The 21,107-nt window shown below is 43.2% G+C and overlaps 1 protein-coding gene across 3 annotated transcripts; it reads right to left on the reverse strand.

Annotated features, from left to right (window-relative positions):
- Positions 1–9,072: 9,072 nt before the first annotated feature.
- Positions 9,073–20,314, reverse strand: aggf1 (angiogenic factor with G patch and FHA domains 1). 3 transcript variants are annotated; one of them, XM_055874050.1, is made up of 16 exons: positions 20,228–20,314; positions 20,080–20,141; positions 14,352–14,560; positions 14,155–14,254; positions 13,812–14,035; positions 13,412–13,543; positions 13,133–13,333; positions 11,803–12,232; positions 11,457–11,568; positions 11,232–11,283; positions 11,012–11,113; positions 10,707–10,878; positions 10,468–10,547; positions 10,013–10,140; positions 9,767–9,866; positions 9,073–9,539 (listed from the first exon to the last, which is right to left on the reverse strand). In XM_055874050.1, the coding sequence occupies exons 3-16, from the start codon at positions 14,550–14,552 to the stop codon at positions 9,324–9,326; spliced, it is 2,250 nt and encodes a 749-aa protein (XP_055730025.1). In that variant the 5' UTR covers positions 14,553–14,560; positions 20,080–20,141; positions 20,228–20,314; the 3' UTR covers positions 9,073–9,323. The 3 variants fall into 3 exon arrangements, with proteins under 3 accessions (XP_055730025.1, XP_055730024.1, XP_055730027.1); XM_055874049.1 differs by having other exon boundaries at positions 20,080–20,289; XM_055874052.1 differs by lacking the exon at positions 11,803–12,232 and adding an exon at positions 12,641–12,706 and having other exon boundaries at positions 13,129–13,333; positions 20,080–20,289.
- Between the last annotated feature and the right edge of the window lie 793 nt (positions 20,315–21,107).

Raw genomic sequence — 21,107 nt, forward strand, 5'->3', positions numbered from 1 at the left:
TTCTCACAGACCTGTAACTTCTTCTTTAAGAGGCTCCTCTGTCCTCCACTCGTTACCTGTATTAATGGCACCTGTTTGAACTTGTTATCAGTATAAAAGACACCTGTCCACAACCTCAAACAGTCACACTCCAAACTCCACTATGGCCAAGACCAAAGAGCTGTCAAAGGACACCAGAAACAAAATTGTAGACCTGCACCAGGCTGGGAAGACTGAATCTGCAATAGGTAAGCGGCTTGGTTTGAAGAAATCAACTGTGGGAGCAATTATTAGGAAATGAAAGACATACAAGACCACTGATAATCTGCCTCGATCGGGGGCTCCACGCAAGATCTCACCCTGTGGGGTCAAAATGATCACAAGAACGGTGAGCAAAAATCCCAGAACCACACGGGGGGACCTAGTGAATGACCTGCAAAGAGCTGGGACCAAAGTAACAAAGCCTACCATCAGTAACACACTACGCCGCCAAGGACTCAAATCGTGCAGTGCCAGACGTGTCCCCCTGCTTAAGCCAGTACATGTCCAGGCCCGTCTGAAGTTTGCTAGAGAGCATTTGGATGATCCAGAAGAAGATTGGGAGAATGTCAGATGAAACCAAAATATAACTTTTTGGTAAAAACTCAACTCGTCGTGTTTGGAGGACAAAGAATGCTGAGTTGCATCCAAAGAACACCATACCTACTGTGAAGCATGGGGGTGGAAACATCATGCTTTGGGGCTGTTTTTCTGCAAAGGGACCAGGACGACTGATCCGTGTAAAGGAAAGAATGAATGGGGCCATGTATCGTGAGATTTTGAGTGAAAACCTCCTTCCATCAGCAAGGGCATTGAAGATGAAACGTGGCTGGGTCTTTCAGCATGACAATGATCCCAAACACACCGCCTGGGCAACGAAGGAGTGGCTTCGTAAGAAGCATTTCAAGGTCCTGGAGTGGCCTAGCCAGTCTCCAGATCTCAACCCCATAGAAAATCTTTGGAGGGAGTTGAACGTCCGTGTTGCCCAGCAACAGCCCCAAAACATCACTGCTCTAGAGGAGATCTGCATGGAGGAATGGGCCAAAATACCAGCAACAGTGTGTGAAAACCTTGTGAAGACTTACAGAAAACGTTTGACCTCTGTCATTGCCAACAAAGGGTATATAACAAAGTATTAAGATAAACTTTTGTTATTGACCAAATACTTATTTTCCACCATAATTTGCAAATAAATTCATTAAAAATCCTACAATGTGATTTTCTGGATTTTCTTTCCTCATTTTGTCTGTCATAGTTGAAGTGTACCTATGATGAAAATTACAGGCCTCTCTCATCTTTTTAAGTGGGAGAACTTGCACAATTGGTGGCTGACTAAACTTTTTTGCCCCACTGTATTTGGCCTGCAATTTGAGGCTGGTAACTCTAATGAACTTATCCTCTGCAACTGAGGTAACTCTGGGTCTTCCATTCCTGTGTCGTTCCTCATGAGAGCCAGTTTCATCATAGCGCTTGATGGTTTTCGCGACTGCACTTGAAGAAACTTTCAAAGTTCTTGAAATTTTCCGTATTGACTGACATTCATGTCTTAAAGTAATGATGGACTGTCATTTCTCTTTGCTTATTTGAGCTGTTCTTGCCATAATATGGACTTGGCCTTTTACCAAATTGGGCTATCTAATGTATACCACGCCTACCTTGTCACAACACAACTGATTGGCTCAAACACATTAAGAAGGAAATTAACTCCACAAATTAACTTTTAAGAAGGCACACCTGTTAATTCAAATGCATTCCAGGTGACTCTCTTTAAATAAAATAAAATTGTATTAGTCAAATGCGCCGAATACAACAGGTGTGGACCTTACAGTGAAGTGCTTACTTAGGAGCCCCTAACCAACAATGCAGTTTCAAAAATGTTTAAGTCACAAGTACTTTAAGAGCAGCAGTGAAATAACAATAGCGAGCCTATATACAGGGGAGTACCGATACAGAGTCTATGTGCGGGGGCACCGGTTATTTGAGGTAGTATGTACATGTAGGTAGAGTTATTAAAGTGACTATGCATAAATGACAACAGAGAGTAGTAGTGGTGTAAAAAGGTGGCAATGCAAATAGTCTGGGTAGCCATTTGACTAGATGTTCAGAAGTCTTATGGCTTGGGGGTAGAAGCTGTTAAGAAGCCTCTTGGACCTAGACTTAGTGCTACGGTACCGCTTGCTGTGCGGTAGCAGAGAGAACAGTCTATGACCAGGGTGGCTGGAGTTTTTAAACATTTTTAGGACCTTTGTCTGACACCGCCTGGTATAGAGGTCCTGGATGGCAGGAAGCTTGACCCCAGTGATGTACTGGGCCGTTCGCACTACCCTCTGTAATGCCTTGCTCTCGAAGGCAGAGCAGTTGCCATACCAGGCAGTGATGTTACCCATCAGGATGCTCTCGATGGTGTAGCTGTAGAAACTTTTGAGGATCTGAGGACCAATGCCAAATCTTTTCAGTCTCCTTAGGGGGAATAGGTTTTGTCGTGCCCTCTTCACGACTGTCTTGGTGTGCTTGGACCATGTTAGCTTGTTGGTGATGTGGACGACAAGGAACTTGAAGCTCTCAACCTGTTCCACTACAGCCCCGTCAATGAGAATGGGGGCGTGCTCGGTCCTCCTTTTCCTGTAGTCCACAATCATTTCCTTCGTCTTGATCACATTGAGGGAGAGATTGTTGTCCTTGCACCACATGGCCAGGTTTCTGATCTCTTCCCTATAGGCTGTCTCATCGTTGTCGGTGATCAGGCCTACTACTGTTGTGTCATCAGCAAACTTAAGGATGGTGTTGGAGTCGTGTCTGGCCGTGCAGTCATGAGTGAACAGGGAGTACAGGAGGCGACTGAGCATGGATCCCTGAGGGGCCCCTGTGTTGAGGATCAGTGTGGCGGTTGTGTTGTTACCTACCCTTACCACCTGGGGACGGCCCGTCATGGAAGTCCAGGTGTTTAGTTCCAGGGTCCTTAGCTTAGTGATGAGCTTTGAGGGCACTATGGTGCTGAACGCTGAGCTGTAGTCAATGAATAGCATTCTCACATGGGTGTTCCTTTTGTCCAGGTGTGAAAGGGCAGTGTGGAGTGCAATAGAGATTGCATCATCTGTGGATCTGTTGGTTTGGTATGCAAATTAGAGTGGGTCTAGGGTTTCTGGGATAATGGTGTTGATGTGAGCCAATACCAGCTTTTCAAAGCACTTCATGGCTACAGACGTGAGTGCTACGTGTCGTAGTCATTTAAGTAGGTTACCTTAGTGTTCTTGGCCACAGGGACTATGGTGGTTTGCTTGAACCATGTTGGTATTACAGACTCAGACAGGGAGAGGTTGAAAATGTCAGTAAAGACACTTGCCAGTTGGTCAGCGCATGCTCGGAGTACACGTTCTGGTAATCCGTCTGGTCCTCCGGTCTTGTGAATGTTGACCTGTTTAAAGGTCTTACTCACATCGGCTACGGAAAGCATGATCATAGAGTCGTCCGGAACAGCGGGTGCTCTCATGCATGTTTCAGTGTTACTTGCCTCGAAGCGAGCATAGAAGTTATTTAGCTCGTCTGGTATGCTCGTGTCACTGGGCAGCTCTCGGCTGTGCTTCCCTTTGTAGTCTGTAATAGATTGCAAGCCCTGCCACGTCCGATGAGCGTCGGAGCCAGTGTAGTACGATTTGATCTTAGTCCTGTATTGACGCTTTGCCTGTTTGATGGTTCGTCGGAGGGCATAGCGGGATTTCTTATAATCTTCCGGGTTAGAGACCCGCTCCTGGAAAGCGGCAGCTCTACCCTTTAGCTCAGTGCAAATGTTGCCTATAATCCATGGTTTCTGGTTGGGCTATGTACGTACAGTCACTGTGGGGACGACGTCATCAATGCACTTATTGATTAAGCCAGTGACTGATGTGGTGTACTCCTCAATGTCATCGGATGAATCCCGGAACATATTCCAGTCTGTGCTAGCAAAACAGTCCTGTAGCTTAGCATCTGCTTCATCTGACCACTTTTTTATAGACCGAGTCACTGGTGCTTCCTGCTTTAATCTTTGCTTGTAAGCAAGAATCAGGAGGATAGAATCATGGTCAGATTTGCCAAATGGAGGGTGAGAGGGAGAGCTTTGTATGCGTCTCTGTGTGTGGAGTAAAGGTGGTCTAGAGTTTTTTCCCCTCTGGTTGCACATTTAACATGCTGATAAAAATTATGTTAAACTGATTTAAGTTTCCCTGCTTTAAAGTCCCCGGCCACTAGGAGCACCGCCTCTGGATGAGCATTTTCCTGTTTGCTTATGGCGGTATACAGCTCATTGAGTGTGGTTTTAGTGTCAGGATCGGTCTGTGGTGGTATGTAGACAGCTACGAAAAATACAGATGAAAACTCTCTTGGTAGATAGTGTGGTCTACAGCTTATCATGAGATACTCTACCTCAGGCGAGCAAAACCTTGAGACTTCCTTAGATATCGTGCACCAGCTGTTGTTTAATTATATGCATAGGCCCCCACCCCGTGTCTTACCAGAGGCTTCTGTTCTATCCTGCCGATAGAGTGTATATCCTGCCAGCTGTATGTTCTTAATGTCGTCGTTCAGCCACGAAACATAAGATATTACAGTTTTTAATGTCCCGTTTGTAGGATATACGTGCCTTCAGTTCATCCCATTTGTTTTCCAGCGATTGAACGTTAGCTAGCAGGACAGAAGGCAAAGGCAGAATAGACACTCGTTACCTGATCCTCACATGGTACCCTGATCTTTTTCCGCAAAATCTCTGTTTCCTTCTACAGTGAATGCTGAGGATCTGGGCATGGTTGAGTGTCTTTAGTATCTCATTCCTGTCCGACTCATGGAAGAAAAAGGATTTGTCTAATCAGAGGTGAGTAATCACAGTTCTGTTGTCCAGAAGCTCTTTTGGTCATGAGAGACGGTAGCAACAACATTATGTACAAAACAAGTTACGAACAAGGCGAAAAAACAAACAAAATATCATGGTTGGTTAAGAGCCGATAAGACGGCAGCCATCCCCTCTGGCGACATCTTGCACACTTGATTTGTGTTCAGGGAAAGGAAACAACTCTGCTGTTTTTGAGCCAAGAAGTGCGTATTGCCTGGCAACTAGCTTAGACCTACTGTAAATCAAACAATACCAAGGACAAAACAATCAAATTCTTGGCACAGTGGGGAAACACTGCATGATTCCCGTAATCTGATTAGAAACAAATAGTGTCATATGATCTGATTATATCCAGATTATAAAGTGTAACAGTGGGGTTACATCCACCCATAAAGACCATAAAATATGTCCTTATTATGATACAACCATAGGGTAACTTGGTGGGAAAACGCCCCCCCTTAAGAGAAATGTCTATTTTCTGACAGAAATAAGCTACATTTGGTAAGATTTAGATATGTGCATCTGGCTATCCTAAGACAAACACATTTTGAAGGGAAATAAGAGGGCAGAATATTTAGTTTTTTGTTATTCAATAAAAACAAAAACTTTAAAAAGGGGGAAAAACACCCCCCTATATGGGTCAAAATGCCCCCCGAAGATTAGTGTGTCAAAATCCATTATATATGTTTTATTGTGGCATTTTTTTGTTATTTACTCTTAAAAGCTAAAGTCTTAGTATCTTATTTGAAATAAATCAAACATCGGAATAGAATGACATTGCACATCTCACTATTAATATATTTTTATTTTCGCCCTTCCTGTCCAAATCATCCTAAAGTATCTCAAAATTGTGTAACTCAAAGAAGTTACTTATAGATGATTTTAACTATTGACTTGCATTGATTGACCTGGGGCATTTTGCCCGCTTTGCACCAAACATACTCACTTTAAATGTTACTACTTTATTAAAAAGTGATTACAATTTATTTCTAATAAAGTTGACTATTTATCTTTAGGCTCCCCTACTGGTTTAAGTAGAAAAAAAGATCTACCAGAGGCTTCTGTTCTATCCTGCCGATAGAGTGTATATCCTGCCAGCTGTATGTTCTTAATGTCGTCGTTCAGCCACGAAACATAAGATATTACAGTTTTTAATGTCCCGTTTGTAGGATATACGTGCCTACGTGCCTAGATCTAACTTCATTAGATTATATATACACTACCAGTTAAATGTTTTAGAACACCTACTCATTCAAGGGTTTTTCTTTATTTTTACAATTTTCTACATTGTAGAATAATGGTGAGGACATCAAAACTATGAAAAAACAAACAGTGTTAACAAATCAAAATATATTTGAGATTCTTCAAATAGCCACCTTTTGCCATGATGACAGCTTTGCACACTCTTGGAATTCTCTCAACCAGCTTCACCTAGAATGCTTTTCCAACAATACGACTGTGGTACGACTCTTGAAGGAGTTCCCACATTTGCTGAGCACTTGTTGGCTGCTTTTCCTTCACTCTGCGGTACGACTCATCACAAACCATCTCAATTTGGTTGAGGTCGGGGGATTGTGGCCAGGTCATCTAATGCAGCACTCCATCACTCCCCCTTCTTGGTAAAACAGCCCTTACTCAGCCTGGAGGTGTTTTGGGTCATTGTCTTGTTGAAAAACAAATGATAGTCCCACTAAGCACAAACCACATGAGATGGCATATCACTGCAGAATGGTGTGTTAGCAATGCTGGTTAAGTGTGCCTTGAATTCTAAATAATTCCCGGACAGTGTCACCAGCAAATGACCCCCACACCATAACACTTCCCCCTCCATGCTTTACGGTGGGAAATACACATGCAGAGACCATCCGTTCACCCACACCGCATTTCACAAAGACACGGCAGTAGGAACCAAAAATCTCCAATTTGGACTCCAGACCAAAGGACAAATTTCCACCGATCTAATGTCGATTGCTTGTGTTTCTTGGTCCAAGCAAGTCTCTTCTTCTTATTGGTGTCCTTTAGTAGTGGTTTCTTTGCAGCAATTTGACCATGAAGGCCTGATTCACACAGGTCTCATCTGAACAGTTAATGTTGAGATGTCTGTTACTTGAACTCTGTGAAGCATTTATTTGTGCTGCAATTTCTGAGGCTGGTAACTCTAATGAACTTATCCCCAGTAGCAGAGGTAATTCTGGGTCAACCTTTCCTATGACGGTCCTCATGAGAGTCAGTTTCATCATAGCACTTGATGGTTTTTGCGACTGCACTTGAAGAAACTTTCAAAGTTCTTGAAATTTTCCAGATTGACTGACCTTCATGTTTTGACTGTCATTTCACTTTGCTTATTTGAGCTGTTCTTGCCATAATATGGACTTGGTCTTTTACCAAATAGAGCTATCTAATTTATACCATCCCTACCTTGTCACAACACAACTGATTGGCTCAAACGCATTAAGTAAATAAATTCCACAAATTAACTTTTAACAAGGAACACCTGTTAAGTGAAATGCATTCCAGGTGACTACCTCATGAAGCTGGTTGAGGTAAAAAAACATTTTACCTTTATTTAACTAGGCAAGTGCCAAGAGTGTGCAATGCTGTCATCAAGGTGGCTACTTTGAAGAATCTCAAATATAAAATATAAACCCTTTTTGGTTACTACATGATTCTATATGTGTTATTTCATAGTGTTGATTATCCCTGAATGAGTAGGTGTGTCCAACCTTTTGACTGGTACTGTATATAGATCAATGTGGACTGATTTAAAGAGTTGAGATGAGACGGATTACATTTTTTGTTGAGCAATCCAGTGAAAGTGTTGACATTTTCTTGGGTGACAAAGTGGTTTCTGTGAGAATTACAGGAGGGGGGCGTTTAACCCTGGGGGGCATTTAACTTCAAGCCACCCTATAATCTTCAAGCCTAAGGGCCCCCTCTCTGCACCACTAATTAGTTCAGCTGCAATCTCCTGCAAAACACTTCTCATAGGCTACAGTGTATAACACCAAATCAGGCCAAGGGGAACAATTCTTCCCACCATGACAGATTAATTCGTCAGTCCAGTCATATGGAGCTTTGTCTATGCAAATTATGCATATGGATGCCTTTAGCAAAATAGGCTAAATAACATTAGATAAAATACTATACATAAAGTCACCAAATTAATGTCTAGGTCATATCAGCCAAGTTTCTTATCAAGGGCAATTCGTGGTAGGCCTGTATAAAAATCCCTAGTCATGGGTTGAAGTCGCATGATAAAAATGGCCTAATCAAGTTGTAGTGTTGGAATAGTGTACTTGTACTACATAGTGTTCTCTTCATCATTAATAACTCAAGTTGCCTTACCTTTTGTGGTCCATTGGACAATTCACTTTCTACTGTCGAAATCCGACTCATTTCTTGAACCTGGGTTATGTTCTTTACGAGTGGTAAAACGTTGGGATTATTAATTTCGGTCTAGAAAAGCGCGAAACTGCATCCGCGGTTCTCGGTCGTTGTCTCCATCGAGTTGAGGAATGGATGGCCGGAGACCCGAGAAATTACCGATTTTGAAGTCAGTTAAACTTCAGAGGAACTTTTTGGGGTCCGCTTCTAGGCGTGCAACCGAAGTACGTCCATGCAGTCCTAGTGCCGCCGGATTTGAAGTTGGTGCTTGTTATGGCCATGGAAAAGTGCACGTGCTTTTATATTAGTTATCTAGCTAGCATGCTCTTCAACCCCTGAAATAAGGAGTTGATTCACTTTTTAAAATTTATTGTCATGTCAAATTAAATAAAGGCCTAAAATAATGACCTTTTGTACTGCAGACAAAAGTTTCGGTGGATATCACAGGCTGCTCAAAAAACTGTTGTTGCTTTACATTCATTTTTCTTCAAGAGTAAGACATGTCACACATTTTCAGGAACAACTTTCTTTAGCATATTAAAAAATGTAATAAAATGTTTAAAAATTGTGCCGAACCCAATTCTGCTTCTGCCCCATCCCTCTCTTGGGCAGCAGGTAGCCTAGTGGTTAGAGCGTTTGACTAGTAATCGAAAGGTTGCAAGATTGAATCCCCGAGCTGACAAGGTAAACAGCTGTCGTTTTGAACAAGGCCTTTAACCCACCGTTCCTAGGCAGTCATTGAAATTAAGAATTTGTTCTTAACGGACTTGCCTAGTTAAATAAAGAGAAAATAAAACCCCCACACATTTAATGTTCACACTGCACAGTTCTGAATGACTGGACAGATGGCGCTATGCCACTTTATTGCAGGTTGGAATAAAATCTGAGTACCAGCACCATACTCACTCCACTCCATCCTCATTCCAAGAAGTGGATTCAGTCAGTAAAGATAATGCAATTAGACCACCCTGTGTTTCTGTCTGCAGTCAATTACCCACTTCTCCATGGTGGATTGGGCGACTGGCCTTTCTGAGATATAGAATAGAAACATTGGATGTCACTCAGCCACTTCTCCTTTAACCCAAGGTTTGGGTGCTGGGCTCTGCTCCTTCTTGACTGTGGGTGTCTCTGTCTGGCATGTGTCATTAAACCGCTCCCTGGCCTTCTCCCAGTTCCTCTGGGTCTTGGTCCTACTCAGAGACCCAGCCTCGTCCACCGACACAGCAGCTCCTGCCCCAAAGCCTGACTGGGACTTCCGGATCTTCAACTGGATCTACGGGAAAACCAGAACGGTAGGAAACATCAGATCAGATGTGTGAGTAAAGTGAGAAAGAACTGGGATGAAATCACAACAGGTGGAGGATACTGGTTTGAGGTTCGGTCAATTTAAAACTATAGCTATTCATTAATCCCTAGCTAAAAACTGTAGAAAAACTCCCATCTCTGAAAACTGGGAATACTAGGAGAACCCCAATAGAAAGGGGGAAATGTTAAGATTACCGGGTCTTTCATTCCAGCTCCATCTTTGCCCAGGCCTTCTCCTTTCTTCCAGCCCATCTTCTCCAACATCTTCCTTCCCTTGTTGACTTCACTGATCTCACTGGATAAGGAGGGAAACAAGTACAAAAAGAGACAAGACATCTTCAGATCAGTCTAGGATGTGGGAACCACTAGTTCTTACTATATACATTGCATACATGGCACACACACACTTGCAATGACTCAACCAATCAGACGGCTACGTACACGTGTACAGAGGCGGGTGCGTCATCCCGTTGAAAGACTCCCTCGCTGCCCACGGTCTGACGGCGAGACTCGGCCCGGTCCACATACCTGGGGTTCCTCAGGGCTTTATCCTCCTCATACTCAGCGCTCTGTTGGGACAGAGGGAGACAAAGGAGACACTTACTAAACAAAGTAATATACTCACTGCTGTTAGCGATAAGGAAAGAAGGTAAACTATGGGACTGCTCAGCAACTTACATTTCAACAAGACTTGCTTGAGCAAAAACAGAACAGTTTAATTGGATGAAAACTTCTGGCAGATAACATCTTTGTATACACAGAGATGTTAGGTGGAGATCTGATTGACAAGGACATTTCCAACAAAGGATTACCAATGGACCTTATTCAACAGTAATAAAACAGCAGATGGGGACAACAGATGAAGTTGTAGTGGTGGTGGAGAACCAGTCACTTACCTTCAGGCCATATTTAACCTTCATCTGTTTCAGTTCTTTCTGTCGGAGCAGCTCCTTGTCCTCTTTGGTTGGAGCTGGACCTGAGGAACAACACATCTGGCTAGTTAGAGACTGGGCCGTGTGTGTGGCATGGGTAGCTAGGTGTGTGAGCATTGCATTAGTGTTCGGTCTTATACAGACAACGTACAAAGACGGATGCAACACATTAGTGTCCGCAAATTAATCAGGTTGTTCTCTACCGGTCTGTAGTGGTTGGTTCCTCTGGTGTTTGCTGAGGTGAGCCATAACCTGTCCAGGTTCACAGCCGTCACAGGTGTCTGTCCCTGCGTGGATGTGGAAGGACAGAACAGTCTCTCCCATCTTCACCTCATCCCCATGGGTCAGAGGGCAAGGGTCACACTTAGTGTTGGGCTGATGGGAGGGAAAACAATACTGTTACTACTTCACTTTCCAACCAAGGTGTGTGTGTGTGTGTGTGTGTGTGTGTGTGTGTGTGTGAGTGAGTGAGTGAGTGAGTGAGTAAGTGAGTGAGTGTCTGACCCACCTGTAGGATTCGGTTGCCATTGAGGACAGTTCCGTTCTGGCTTCCCTGGTCCACTAGCATGTAGCACTGTTGGTCCTGGTCAAAGTACACCTCTGCATGGAGCTGGGATTTAAATAAAATTTATAGAACCCATCAATACCATTAAGATTTAATTTGATGGCCTACAGACTACTAATGCATGAAGCAGAATCTAACAAATAAATTAAATAAGTTGTCATACCTTACTGACTCCCATTTCAGATATACTAATGGCATGGTTCATATCCTTCTCCCTGAAAAGATAGACTTATGTTAAAACAGTACCTCAAAATGCCACAGGTAGTTTAAACTTCCATTTCAGAAATAATGATCTGAGCTCTCATTCCCCCTGGTGGTTAAATAGACAAACTGACCACGCATGGGCCATTCAATCGAAACAAAGCAGAGTCTACAGCGCTGTACTGACCTGCCAATGGTGGCTGGAGAGTCAGCTGTGATGATGAAAAGTGTTCCTGTCTGTAACACTGGAGATCTGACCACTGTCACCCTCACACAGGGCGGCCACACCTTCTCAGCAACTGGGGACACACATACACACAATATCACATTCACTGACATGGCAATTCTGCTGAGCAATATTTTAACTACAGGAAACATTTAGGAAAACAGATGAACAAATATCAGGTGATGTTAGACTTTTGACACAGTGCTTTGTTTCATTCTGCCTTCACCTTTAAAGAAACCCCAGCGAAAAGTGCATAGAAAGCTGACAGGCTGAATAACTCTAAACTGTGTCCGTCCTCGCCTCTCACCTTCCTGACTCTCTATCTCTGACTCTGAGCTGTATTTGGTGGGAGGAGGGGAGGAAGAGGTAGACTTCCATTCTCCCTCCGACTCCGTGATCTCCCCCTCCTCAGGATCATTGTTCGCACTCGAGTCATCACTCCGCGACGCAGACGCTGCTTTAGCCTTCTTTTTCTTGATGAGTTTATCTGATTTAGCCTTCTTCTTCTTCCTTCTCCTCGAGCTGCTCGCATCATCGGAGCGCAAACCGTCTTTCCTCTTCTTCCTCTTCAACGAGCGTTCGGCGCTCTTCGCCTGGCGAGTCTTCAAGGAGATTTTTTTTTGCAGAGGAGCATCTGGAGTAAGAGACCGGCCCCTCTGCCTGCGCGAGCCTGCGCCCCTCTTGGGGATTCGCCGCTCCACCCACTCATCAAGGTCCTGCTCCTCCTTTACAAGGCCCTGTCGGCAGACAGGCAATAAATCAGAGTGGAGGATGCACCTGAAGCATCTCCAGAGAACTCCCTTGGCAGACACGGGACATAAGAGGCTTTCTAGGAATTTGGACAGTGAGCTCTCTGCATCAAAACCTCCCTGTATTGTTTTGGGGTCCTTTTTGGATATGGGTCTCAGTTCTCAAAGACAGTAGGCCTGTACTGCATCACAGCAAAGTCAATTTATTGACTCAAGCTGCAATACAATGAAAGTGATCCTCAAAAACGTACTCTTGACTAGACTAAGCTGCCAAATCCCTGAGCTCTGAAACCTGACTTTTTTTAAAACCAAAGCTGTGTTGGCTATACCTCATGTCTGCATGGGGGTCTTTCTGCTGTTAAAGAATTGTTCTAAGTATCTGTGTGAGACGTGTACCTCTACGGGAAGCTGAGTTCCAGAAATAGGAAATCTTCATGTTAGCCAGTGAGTTAGTCACGTCTTCTACCTATGACCAGAGGAATAGCATTCAGTCAACTAAACTAAGCTGCAAGCAATAGCCAAAACCCTGTACTTGACAAAAATGTATCTGACTCTACAGCAGAAAAAAACAAAACTATAGCTGCTGCAGAAAGTCTAAAATCACCCCTGCAAGTATTTGACAACTGAGACCACATAGATCATGGTTAAAATGGATCCTAAGAAGTCCATTACAATCTCTAAACTACTGAAGGTGAGATGCTTCAGGAGCCTCATGTCTCAGCACAAATCAAAAACAGTAAGGATAACAGGTCAGTTGTATACAACAATGAGAAATGTTTAGCTAGTTAAAACATATCAATGAAACCCTTCTTAATCATTATTTAAAAAAATGAATTTGCTGTAATTCTCTTGTAGTGTTTCTGGTTCATCTCTGGTACGGTCACCTACCTTATCATCCTGACGGGCGGTTCTCTCTGGAACTTTCTTCCACTTCCTTCCTTTCTTGTCTAGGCTCCTTTTCAGCTGGCTGGTCTCTGAGACAGGCTGTACAGTAGGAACCTCTATCCTGGAGTGGAACTGGTACTTGCCACTCTCTGCATCGTAGTAGTAGTACATCCCTGTGTTGTTATCATAGTACAACTGACTGGCCTAGGGGAGGGAGACAGTGACGCAATTAAAAAGAGTGTTAAATAATGACATAGTTATCGTGTGTGGGTGGTTTAGTACCGAGTCGTAGTAAAAGCCAGTGCTGTGGTCGTAGTACATCCCTGTGGTCTCATCAAACACAAAGCCAGTCTGTGTCATGGCCTGCTCAGCTGTGGCTCTCAGCATGTCAGCTATGGAGGCCGTATCCACTTCCTGCTGGAACAAACACAAGTAAAGAAAGAAAGTTCCCAAACCATTTTTGCACTGTGTCGGTCATCAACCTTCTAGTATTTCTTGTGCTCTTCCAAATAGACATCATGATCATGTTTCTAATAGTCTTCTTTAGCCACGGCCCATGAAGGAGTGGTTGTGGTCACATGTTAGGAAGATCAGCACAAAAAAAGGTAGTCTTTTGGAAGACGAGACACTTCACTGTCCTCAGTCAGACTAGAATGAGTGGAGGGACGGTAATCAAACTCGCCTCTGGTTGAGCGGCAGCAATACCACCCTCTACAGACACCTCTGTAATCACCACTGTGGCGGTGTCTGTCGTCATGTCTGTAGCTGTGTCAGTGGTTGATTCTGCATTTGTCATCTCTGAGGCATCAGTGGCTTCCTGCCCCTCAGGTGTCACGGTCCCCTGGGTGTCTGTAGCCACACCATCATCCTGGTAGTAGCCTCCTCCATAGTAGTAGTTGTAATAATCTGCAAATAACACAGAAGGATCAATGTATCTGTAAGTGGAGCAACTTAAAATCAAATTATTAATTTGGATCGATCCCAAACTGCTGGTCCTGGGAATGGGTGGTGGTTAAATTGCTCACCAGTTTCTGACCAGATATATTCCTCTGTCTGTGTCTCAGCTTCAGCTCTCTCTTTCGCCTTTTTCTTTCGTTCATGAATCTCTGCACTAAGCTTGTTGACCTATTGTATCAAATCATGTCAAGGAAAAAAGTAGTACCGTAAGTTGGAAACTAACTCATTTGTGCATATCATATACTTATTTAATGATGGTTGCTACCTGTTTCCTCAAGTCTTCATTGTAGCCTTCTGTGCTTTTCTGAAGCCTTTCAGACTTGGTCAGTTGTTTCTGTAATTTGGTCAGTTCTTTTGTGCAGCTTTTCAGTTCTTGCTTTAGCGACTCTACTTTCTGGCGAAGCTCAGCCACCTCGGAATCCGACCCCTCCTCTCCTCCACTCGCCTTCTCTCCATTTGTCGCCATACTTCCGTCTGTCATTGACACACAGGGTTACAACGTGTAAAGTGATTGCTATAACCATAATATGCTAGCTTTATTATTTGTTATATTGGTATGCATTAAAGGATAGGACAACTCTCAAACTCTAGGCAGCATTCTGCCTTCTCCCTACAGATCTCGGCCATTAGCCTCGCCCACAACTGCTTCATGTGAACTACAATTCCTATATTGTGTTTTATGGTTTAGAAACGTCAATAACCATCGCTTGCGATACGGCTTTCGAAACATAATGCCCTTATCTTTCGTCAGCGAGAAAGAATCCTAAAAAGAAAAAAGTTAGTTCCTGTAGCAGTTTTGGCAGATCCATACAGCTAAGGGTATCTCCATCTGACAAAACTACACTTCCGCTACACTTCCCGAGTTACGCTTACACAAAGGTGTTCGGGGCATACTAGATAGCTAATTAGCACAGGTATCGCCTCGTCTGCCATCTGTTTTCCGTAAAAATGCGCTGTAACAGGGAGATATGGCCGTGTGGGAACACTAACCCTATCAAGGTGTGTATCAATTGAACCTTTCATTAAAAAAAATGTAAAAAGATTTCTCGATGATATCAAATCAAATGATTTTTTGACACGTGCCGAATACAATAGGTCTAGACCTTACCGTAAAATATTTACTTACGAGCCCTTAACCAACAATGCCGTTTTAAGAAAATAGAGTTAAGAAAATATTTACTAAATAAACTTTAAAAATGGGGTACCGGTACCAAGTCAATGTGCATGGGTGCAGTCCGGGTGGCCATTTGATTAATTGTTCAGCTGTCTTATGGCTTGGGGGTAGAAGCTGTTAAGGAGCCTTTTGAACCTAAACGTGGCACTCTGGTACCGCTTGCCATGCCATAGCAGAGAGAACAGTCTATGTCTTGGGTGACTGGAGTCTGACAATATTTTGGGCCTTCCTCTGACACCGCCTAATATATAGGTCCTGGATGGCAGAAAGCTTGGCCCCAGTGATGTACCAGTCAGGCGGTGATGCAACCGGTCAGGACGCTCTCGATGGTGCAGCTGTAGAACTTTTTGAGCATCTGGGGGCCCATGCCAAATCTTTTCAGTCTCCTGAGGGGGAAAGGCATTGTCGTGCCCTCTTCACAACTTTCTTGGTGTGTTTCGACTTGGTGTGTTTGGAGGCGACTCCGGGATGCTGGCCATCTAGGCAAAGTTGAAAAGAAAAAGCCTAATCTCAGACTAGCCCCCCCCAAAAAAAGATGGGTTGGGCAAAGATGGCCAAAAGAACACAGAGGAACTCTGCCTAGAAGGCCAGCATCCCGGAGTCGCCTCTTCACTGTTGACGTTGAGCCAGGTGCTTTTCATGGTACAATTTAATGAAGCTGCCAGTTGAGGACTTGTGAGGCGTCTGTTTCTCAAACTAGACACTAATGTACTTGAAGTCTTGCTCAGTTGTGCACCGGGGCCTCCCACTCTTTCTATCCTGGTTAGGGCCAGTTTGCACTGTTCTGTGAAGGGAGTAGTACACAGCATTGTATGAGATCTTCAGTTTCTTGGCAATTTCTCGTATGGAATAGCCATTTCTCAGAACAGGAATAGACTGACGAGTTTCAGAAGAAAGTTATTTGTTTCTGGCCATTTTTAGCTTGTAATCGAACCCACAAATGCTGATGCCTCAGATACTCAACTAGTCTAAAGGACAGTTTTATTGCTTCTTTAAAAATCAGCACAACAATTTTCAGCTGTGCTAACATAATTGCAAAAGGGTTTTCTAATGATCAATTAGCCTTTTAAATGATAAGCTTGGATTAGCTAACACAACGTGCCATTGGAGCACAGGAGTGTTGGTTGCTGATAATGGGCCTCTGTACGTCTACCTAATTAGAAATTCTTTTTTTTCTTTTTTTAATCAGAAGTTTCCAGCTACAACAGTCATTTACAACATTAACAATGTCTACACTGTATTTCTGATCAATTTGATGCTATTTTAATGGACAAAAATGTGCTTTTCTTTCAAAAACAAGGACATTTCTAAGTGACCCCAACCTTTTGAACAGTAATGTATTTACCATATCATATGGAGACCGAAACATAATCCTTTTACCTTATCATAAGTAGACATAATTGCATATGGTTAAATCCTTCCAATAGATATGAAAAAAACTATTTAGTTACGAATTGAACTTCACATTTTTCAATCCTTGTATTGGTCAGCCTGTTGCGTGCTTTGGTGTGTGTCTTCAAAAAACAAGAACCAGTTGCACTCTGAGGCGGCTGATGTTGGTGGGATTTGGAGGATGATGGAGGCAACAGGGGAAAGAGTCTCAGCTCCACAAAGTCCCTTCCACCAGGTGGCTGATGAGATATTTTGGCACGACTGCCATATTGCATCTCCATCCCAAAGCCCTTGCTTGGAAGTGTACTACTCCAGACTGACAAAAACCTTGCCCACATCCAGGCCAAGCTGTCGAGACACGGTAGTGATAACACCATAGGCCTTGTTGATCTCTGCACCAGACAGGATGCACTTTCCAGCATACTTAGGGTCCAACATGTACGCTGCGGCGTGTATGGGCTTCAGGCAGAAGTCTTCACCCTTTTTTATGTATTTCAGAACTGCAGTTTCCTCTGCTTGGAGCAACAGTGAATTGGGCAGGGCAGAACGGATTTCTTCTCTTACATCTGCAAGCAGAGTCTGAACATCAGACAGGATGGCATTGTCTCCCTCAAACCGTGCAATGGCTACTATTATAGGTTTCAGGAGTTTAAGTCTGCTTACCACTCTCTCCCAAAATACATCATCCAGGAGGATCCTCTTGATGAGGCTGTCCATATCAGCAGACTGTGATATGGCAATTTCTTGGAGACTCCTTCCCCTCCAAGAGACTGAAAAACATGATGACAACAGCACCCCAATGGGTGTTGCTAGGCAGCTTCAATGTGGTGCTCTTATTCTTCTCACTTTGCTTGGTGAGGTAGATTGCTGCTATAACTAGATGACCCTTCGCATTCTTAATCATTTCCTTGGCTCTCTTGTAGAGTATATCCATTGTTTTCACTGCCATGATGTCTTTGAGGAGCAGATTCAATGCATGAGCAGCACAGCCAATCAGTGTGATGTGAGGGTAGGACTCCTCCACTTTAGACCAAGCAGCCTTCATGTTCGCAGCATTGTCTGTCACCAGTGCAAATACCTTCTGTGGTCCAAGGTCATTGATGACTGCATCAGCTCATCTGCAATGTAGAGACACGTGTGTTTGTTGTCCCTTGTGTCTGTGCTCTTGTAGAATACGAGTTGAGATGATGTAGATAATTATTCCTTGCCCACGAACATTCAACCACCCATCAGAGATGATTGTAATACAGTCTGCTATCTCTATGATTTGCTTGATCTTCACTTGAACTCTGCATCCAGCAAATTAGTAGATAAAGCATGTCTGGTTGGAGGGGTGTATGGTGAAGAACATTCAGAATTCTCTTCCAATACACATTGCCTGTGAGCATCCGAGGTGAACCAGTTGCATACACAGCTCAAGCAAGACATTCATCAGCATTTCTCTGACTACGTTCCTCCATTGAGTCAAAAAAACTTCTGATTCCAGGAGGACATGAGCTGTTGCTAACGATAAGGTGTCTGATTCATTATTTTCAACTCAAATAGAAGTAGAGGGGCTTTTGTCAGAGTTTGCTTGTTGTGAGCGCTGAGGGAACTTTATACACTTGGCCAGATTAATCTGCATCTTTGTTGCATTCTTCACATATGATTTGGCACAGTATTTGCAAATGTACACAGCTTTTCCTTCTACATTAGCTGCAGTGAAATGTCTCCACACATCAGATAGTGCCCGTTGCATTTTCCTGTAAAGATGAGAAAAAAATAGGTAAAAAAAACAACAAATACAATTCCATGTACAGACAAATAGTTAAGCAGTTAGATTCAACAACTCCTTTGTAAGATAAATGTTTGAAAATGAAACATGCATGGAAACAGGTGAATTAACACTCCTCAGTTAGCAGGCTCAAGCAAGCTAAAACCCACATGGTAGCAAATACTAAAAAGCAGAAATTGTTAACAAGATAGAAATTATTTAAACTGTAGGCTACTATTTACTAGTTAACAGAAAATCATCGATGTCATATAAAATATATTCACCCCACCCAGTATTGTAATCAAAACTTACCAGAAAGCATGTACTCCTTGGTTAAGACCGTGTAGCAGTGTGGGCTCAATAGCATCTCATTAGTGTGCAAGATCTTGAGAATCAGCTGTACATGTGATGGAAGAATGAACTGTGCATGCAGAGGGTTGCAATTCCATTGAATTGGGGATAGTTTAACCAAAATATGCCACAAGACCTAGAATTTCCGTATGTGTATCCCGCAAAAAAACTTCACTGTTATGAGCTAAATGCTTTGATGAATTTAAGCAAAATTCCCAGGCTTAACTTCCCATGAAAAATTCTGGAAAGTTTCTGACCCTTTGCAACCCTAGTTTGGACCATGATAGTTTGTTGGTGATGTGTACACCAAGGAACTTGAAAGTGTACCTGCTTCACTACAGCCCCGTGGATGTGAATGGGGACATGTTAGGCCCTCCTTTTGCTGTAGTCCACGATCATCTCCTTTGTCTTGCTCACGTTGAGGGAGAGGTTGTTGTCTGGGCACCACACTGCCAGGTCTCTGATCTCCTCCCTATAGGCTGTCTCATCATTGCCTAACACTGTTGTGTCGTCAGAAAACGTAATGATGGTGTTGGAGTCATGCTTGGCCACGCAGTCGTGGGTGAACAAGGAGTACAGGAGGGGACTAAGCATGCACCCCCGAGGGACCCCCATGTTGACAATCAGCGTGGCATGTGTTTTTACCAGGATCCAGTTGCTGAGGGAGGTGTTTAGTCCCAGGGTCCTTAGCTTAGTGATTAGCTTTGTGGGCACTATTGTGTTGAATGCTGAGCTGGAGCTGATATGAAAGATAAGGGCCTAATGCTTCCAAAACCGTAACCGCAAGCAATGTATGTTAATGTTCAGACAGAGCATAGGGGATCTTAACAAAACTCCCTCCTACAGTAGACGCCTTCATCCAATGGCATGTGTAATGTAATGGAACAGAGAGTCGTGATCAAGGGCTAGCGTAGGTCTAGTTACTATGGAAAAGCTAGCCTAGTTATCACCATAATGTCTGGTGGGCTTCCTGACCTAAATAACTTATCAGGCCAGACTTTAATCCGTTGCTTTTTAATAAAGGTGCCTTGTATTTCCAGAATGTTGAATAAACTGTAATTTTAATTTACCTGACGCATGCGTGAACACCATGTACGCAATACGCATGCTTCAGGTGTGAACAAATCGTGAGTGCCACGCACAGACCGAATTTTGATGTTGGTATTGTCTCAAATTACCAACGGCATAAGGACAAACTAGGGTAAAACCAGTATGGTAAGTTCAAATGAAACTTTTCTCCTTCATTCATTGATATGGTAAGCTAGCGTTAGCTATCTTCTAACATATTGCTAACTAACTAACGTTAGCTGTGGATGGTCTTACCGATTTGTTTGCTTTCTTCGCTTGGACGAACGCCCTCGTTTCTCTCCGCCAAGAATATCAACCTGAAAGTTGAACATAAACATCTTGTAACCACCATGCATTGCTGACACACCCGACTACATGTTTTGTTGATAATAAAGAAAGTTACAATTGGTACAGTTGATGTGTTTACAATCCACCTCGACCGTGGCCGCCATTTTTTCAACAAACGTCATTCTATCATCCACGGTACAAGATTCCACCGCTGGCTGAGAGCGCCACTCGTGGTTTGGAGTTGAATAGGTCGAGTATTTGGAAATAACTCATTATCTCTGGTTGAATAAAAAAAAATGCATGTATCGCAGAGGTTTGTGATCTCAAAAATATGTGATGGTATCGATTATCAGTCAAAACATGTTATGCTGTAGAAATGTAAATACTACTGCACCCAATTTACTGTCAGTAAATACTTCCACAACCAGACCAGCAGGGGTCATGATGAGTATGGCTGTAGAGATTGTGAGCAAAATGTTTGCAGTCAGTGTGTGTTGTTTGGAAACTCTGCCAAGCATTGCTTTCCAGCTCTTGACTGTTTCGAAATCCAAACATTAGGAAATTATTTTTTAGGTCTTGTCTCCATAGTAACAACTTCAACAAATCACACCAATTTACACAACATGTGTGTGTGTATATAAATGAACACCAAGTGGGCTGGGCCTACAGGTGAGAAACTCCATTAAAAGTGACACACTTATTTTTCTTAACACCTGTGAAGAACACTTTCCCTCTAAATCAAAGTATCGGCAGCAGTAACATCCTGCCTGGCCCCCAATGAAGAGTCATAAGCCCTATTCACAACCTACTTGTATTACCAGAATGTTGGTTATGTAATTATTACCCCAGCATGTCTGTTTTTCCAGAGGATGGTCTGATGGGATTAGTTTTACCAAACTGCCTCCTGTTATATATTTTTCTCATATAAAATTTACCATTATGCCTGGAGGCTGTTCTAAGCGTGAAGATATTTCAACTTGTCTAGGCATAGCCTT

Source organism: Salvelinus fontinalis, chromosome 21 (assembly GCF_029448725.1).
Source record: "Salvelinus fontinalis isolate EN_2023a chromosome 21, ASM2944872v1, whole genome shotgun sequence".
NCBI lineage: Eukaryota > Metazoa > Chordata > Actinopteri > Salmoniformes > Salmonidae > Salvelinus > Salvelinus fontinalis.

Excerpts from the sequence above, each read along its gene's own strand:
- aggf1 (XM_055874049.1), bottom strand. The coding sequence starts at position 20,176 with ATGGTGGTTACAAGATGTTTATGTTCAACTTTCAGGTTGATATTCTTG. Across the intron at positions 14,255-14,351 it reads ATGAAGACTTGAGGAAACAG|GTCAACAAGCTTAGTGCAGA; the intron begins GTAGCAACCATC and ends TTGATACAATAG. Across the intron at positions 11,569-11,802 it reads AGAGATAGAGAGTCAGGAAG|TTGCTGAGAAGGTGTGGCCG; the intron begins GTGAGAGGCGAG and ends GTGTGTCCCCAG.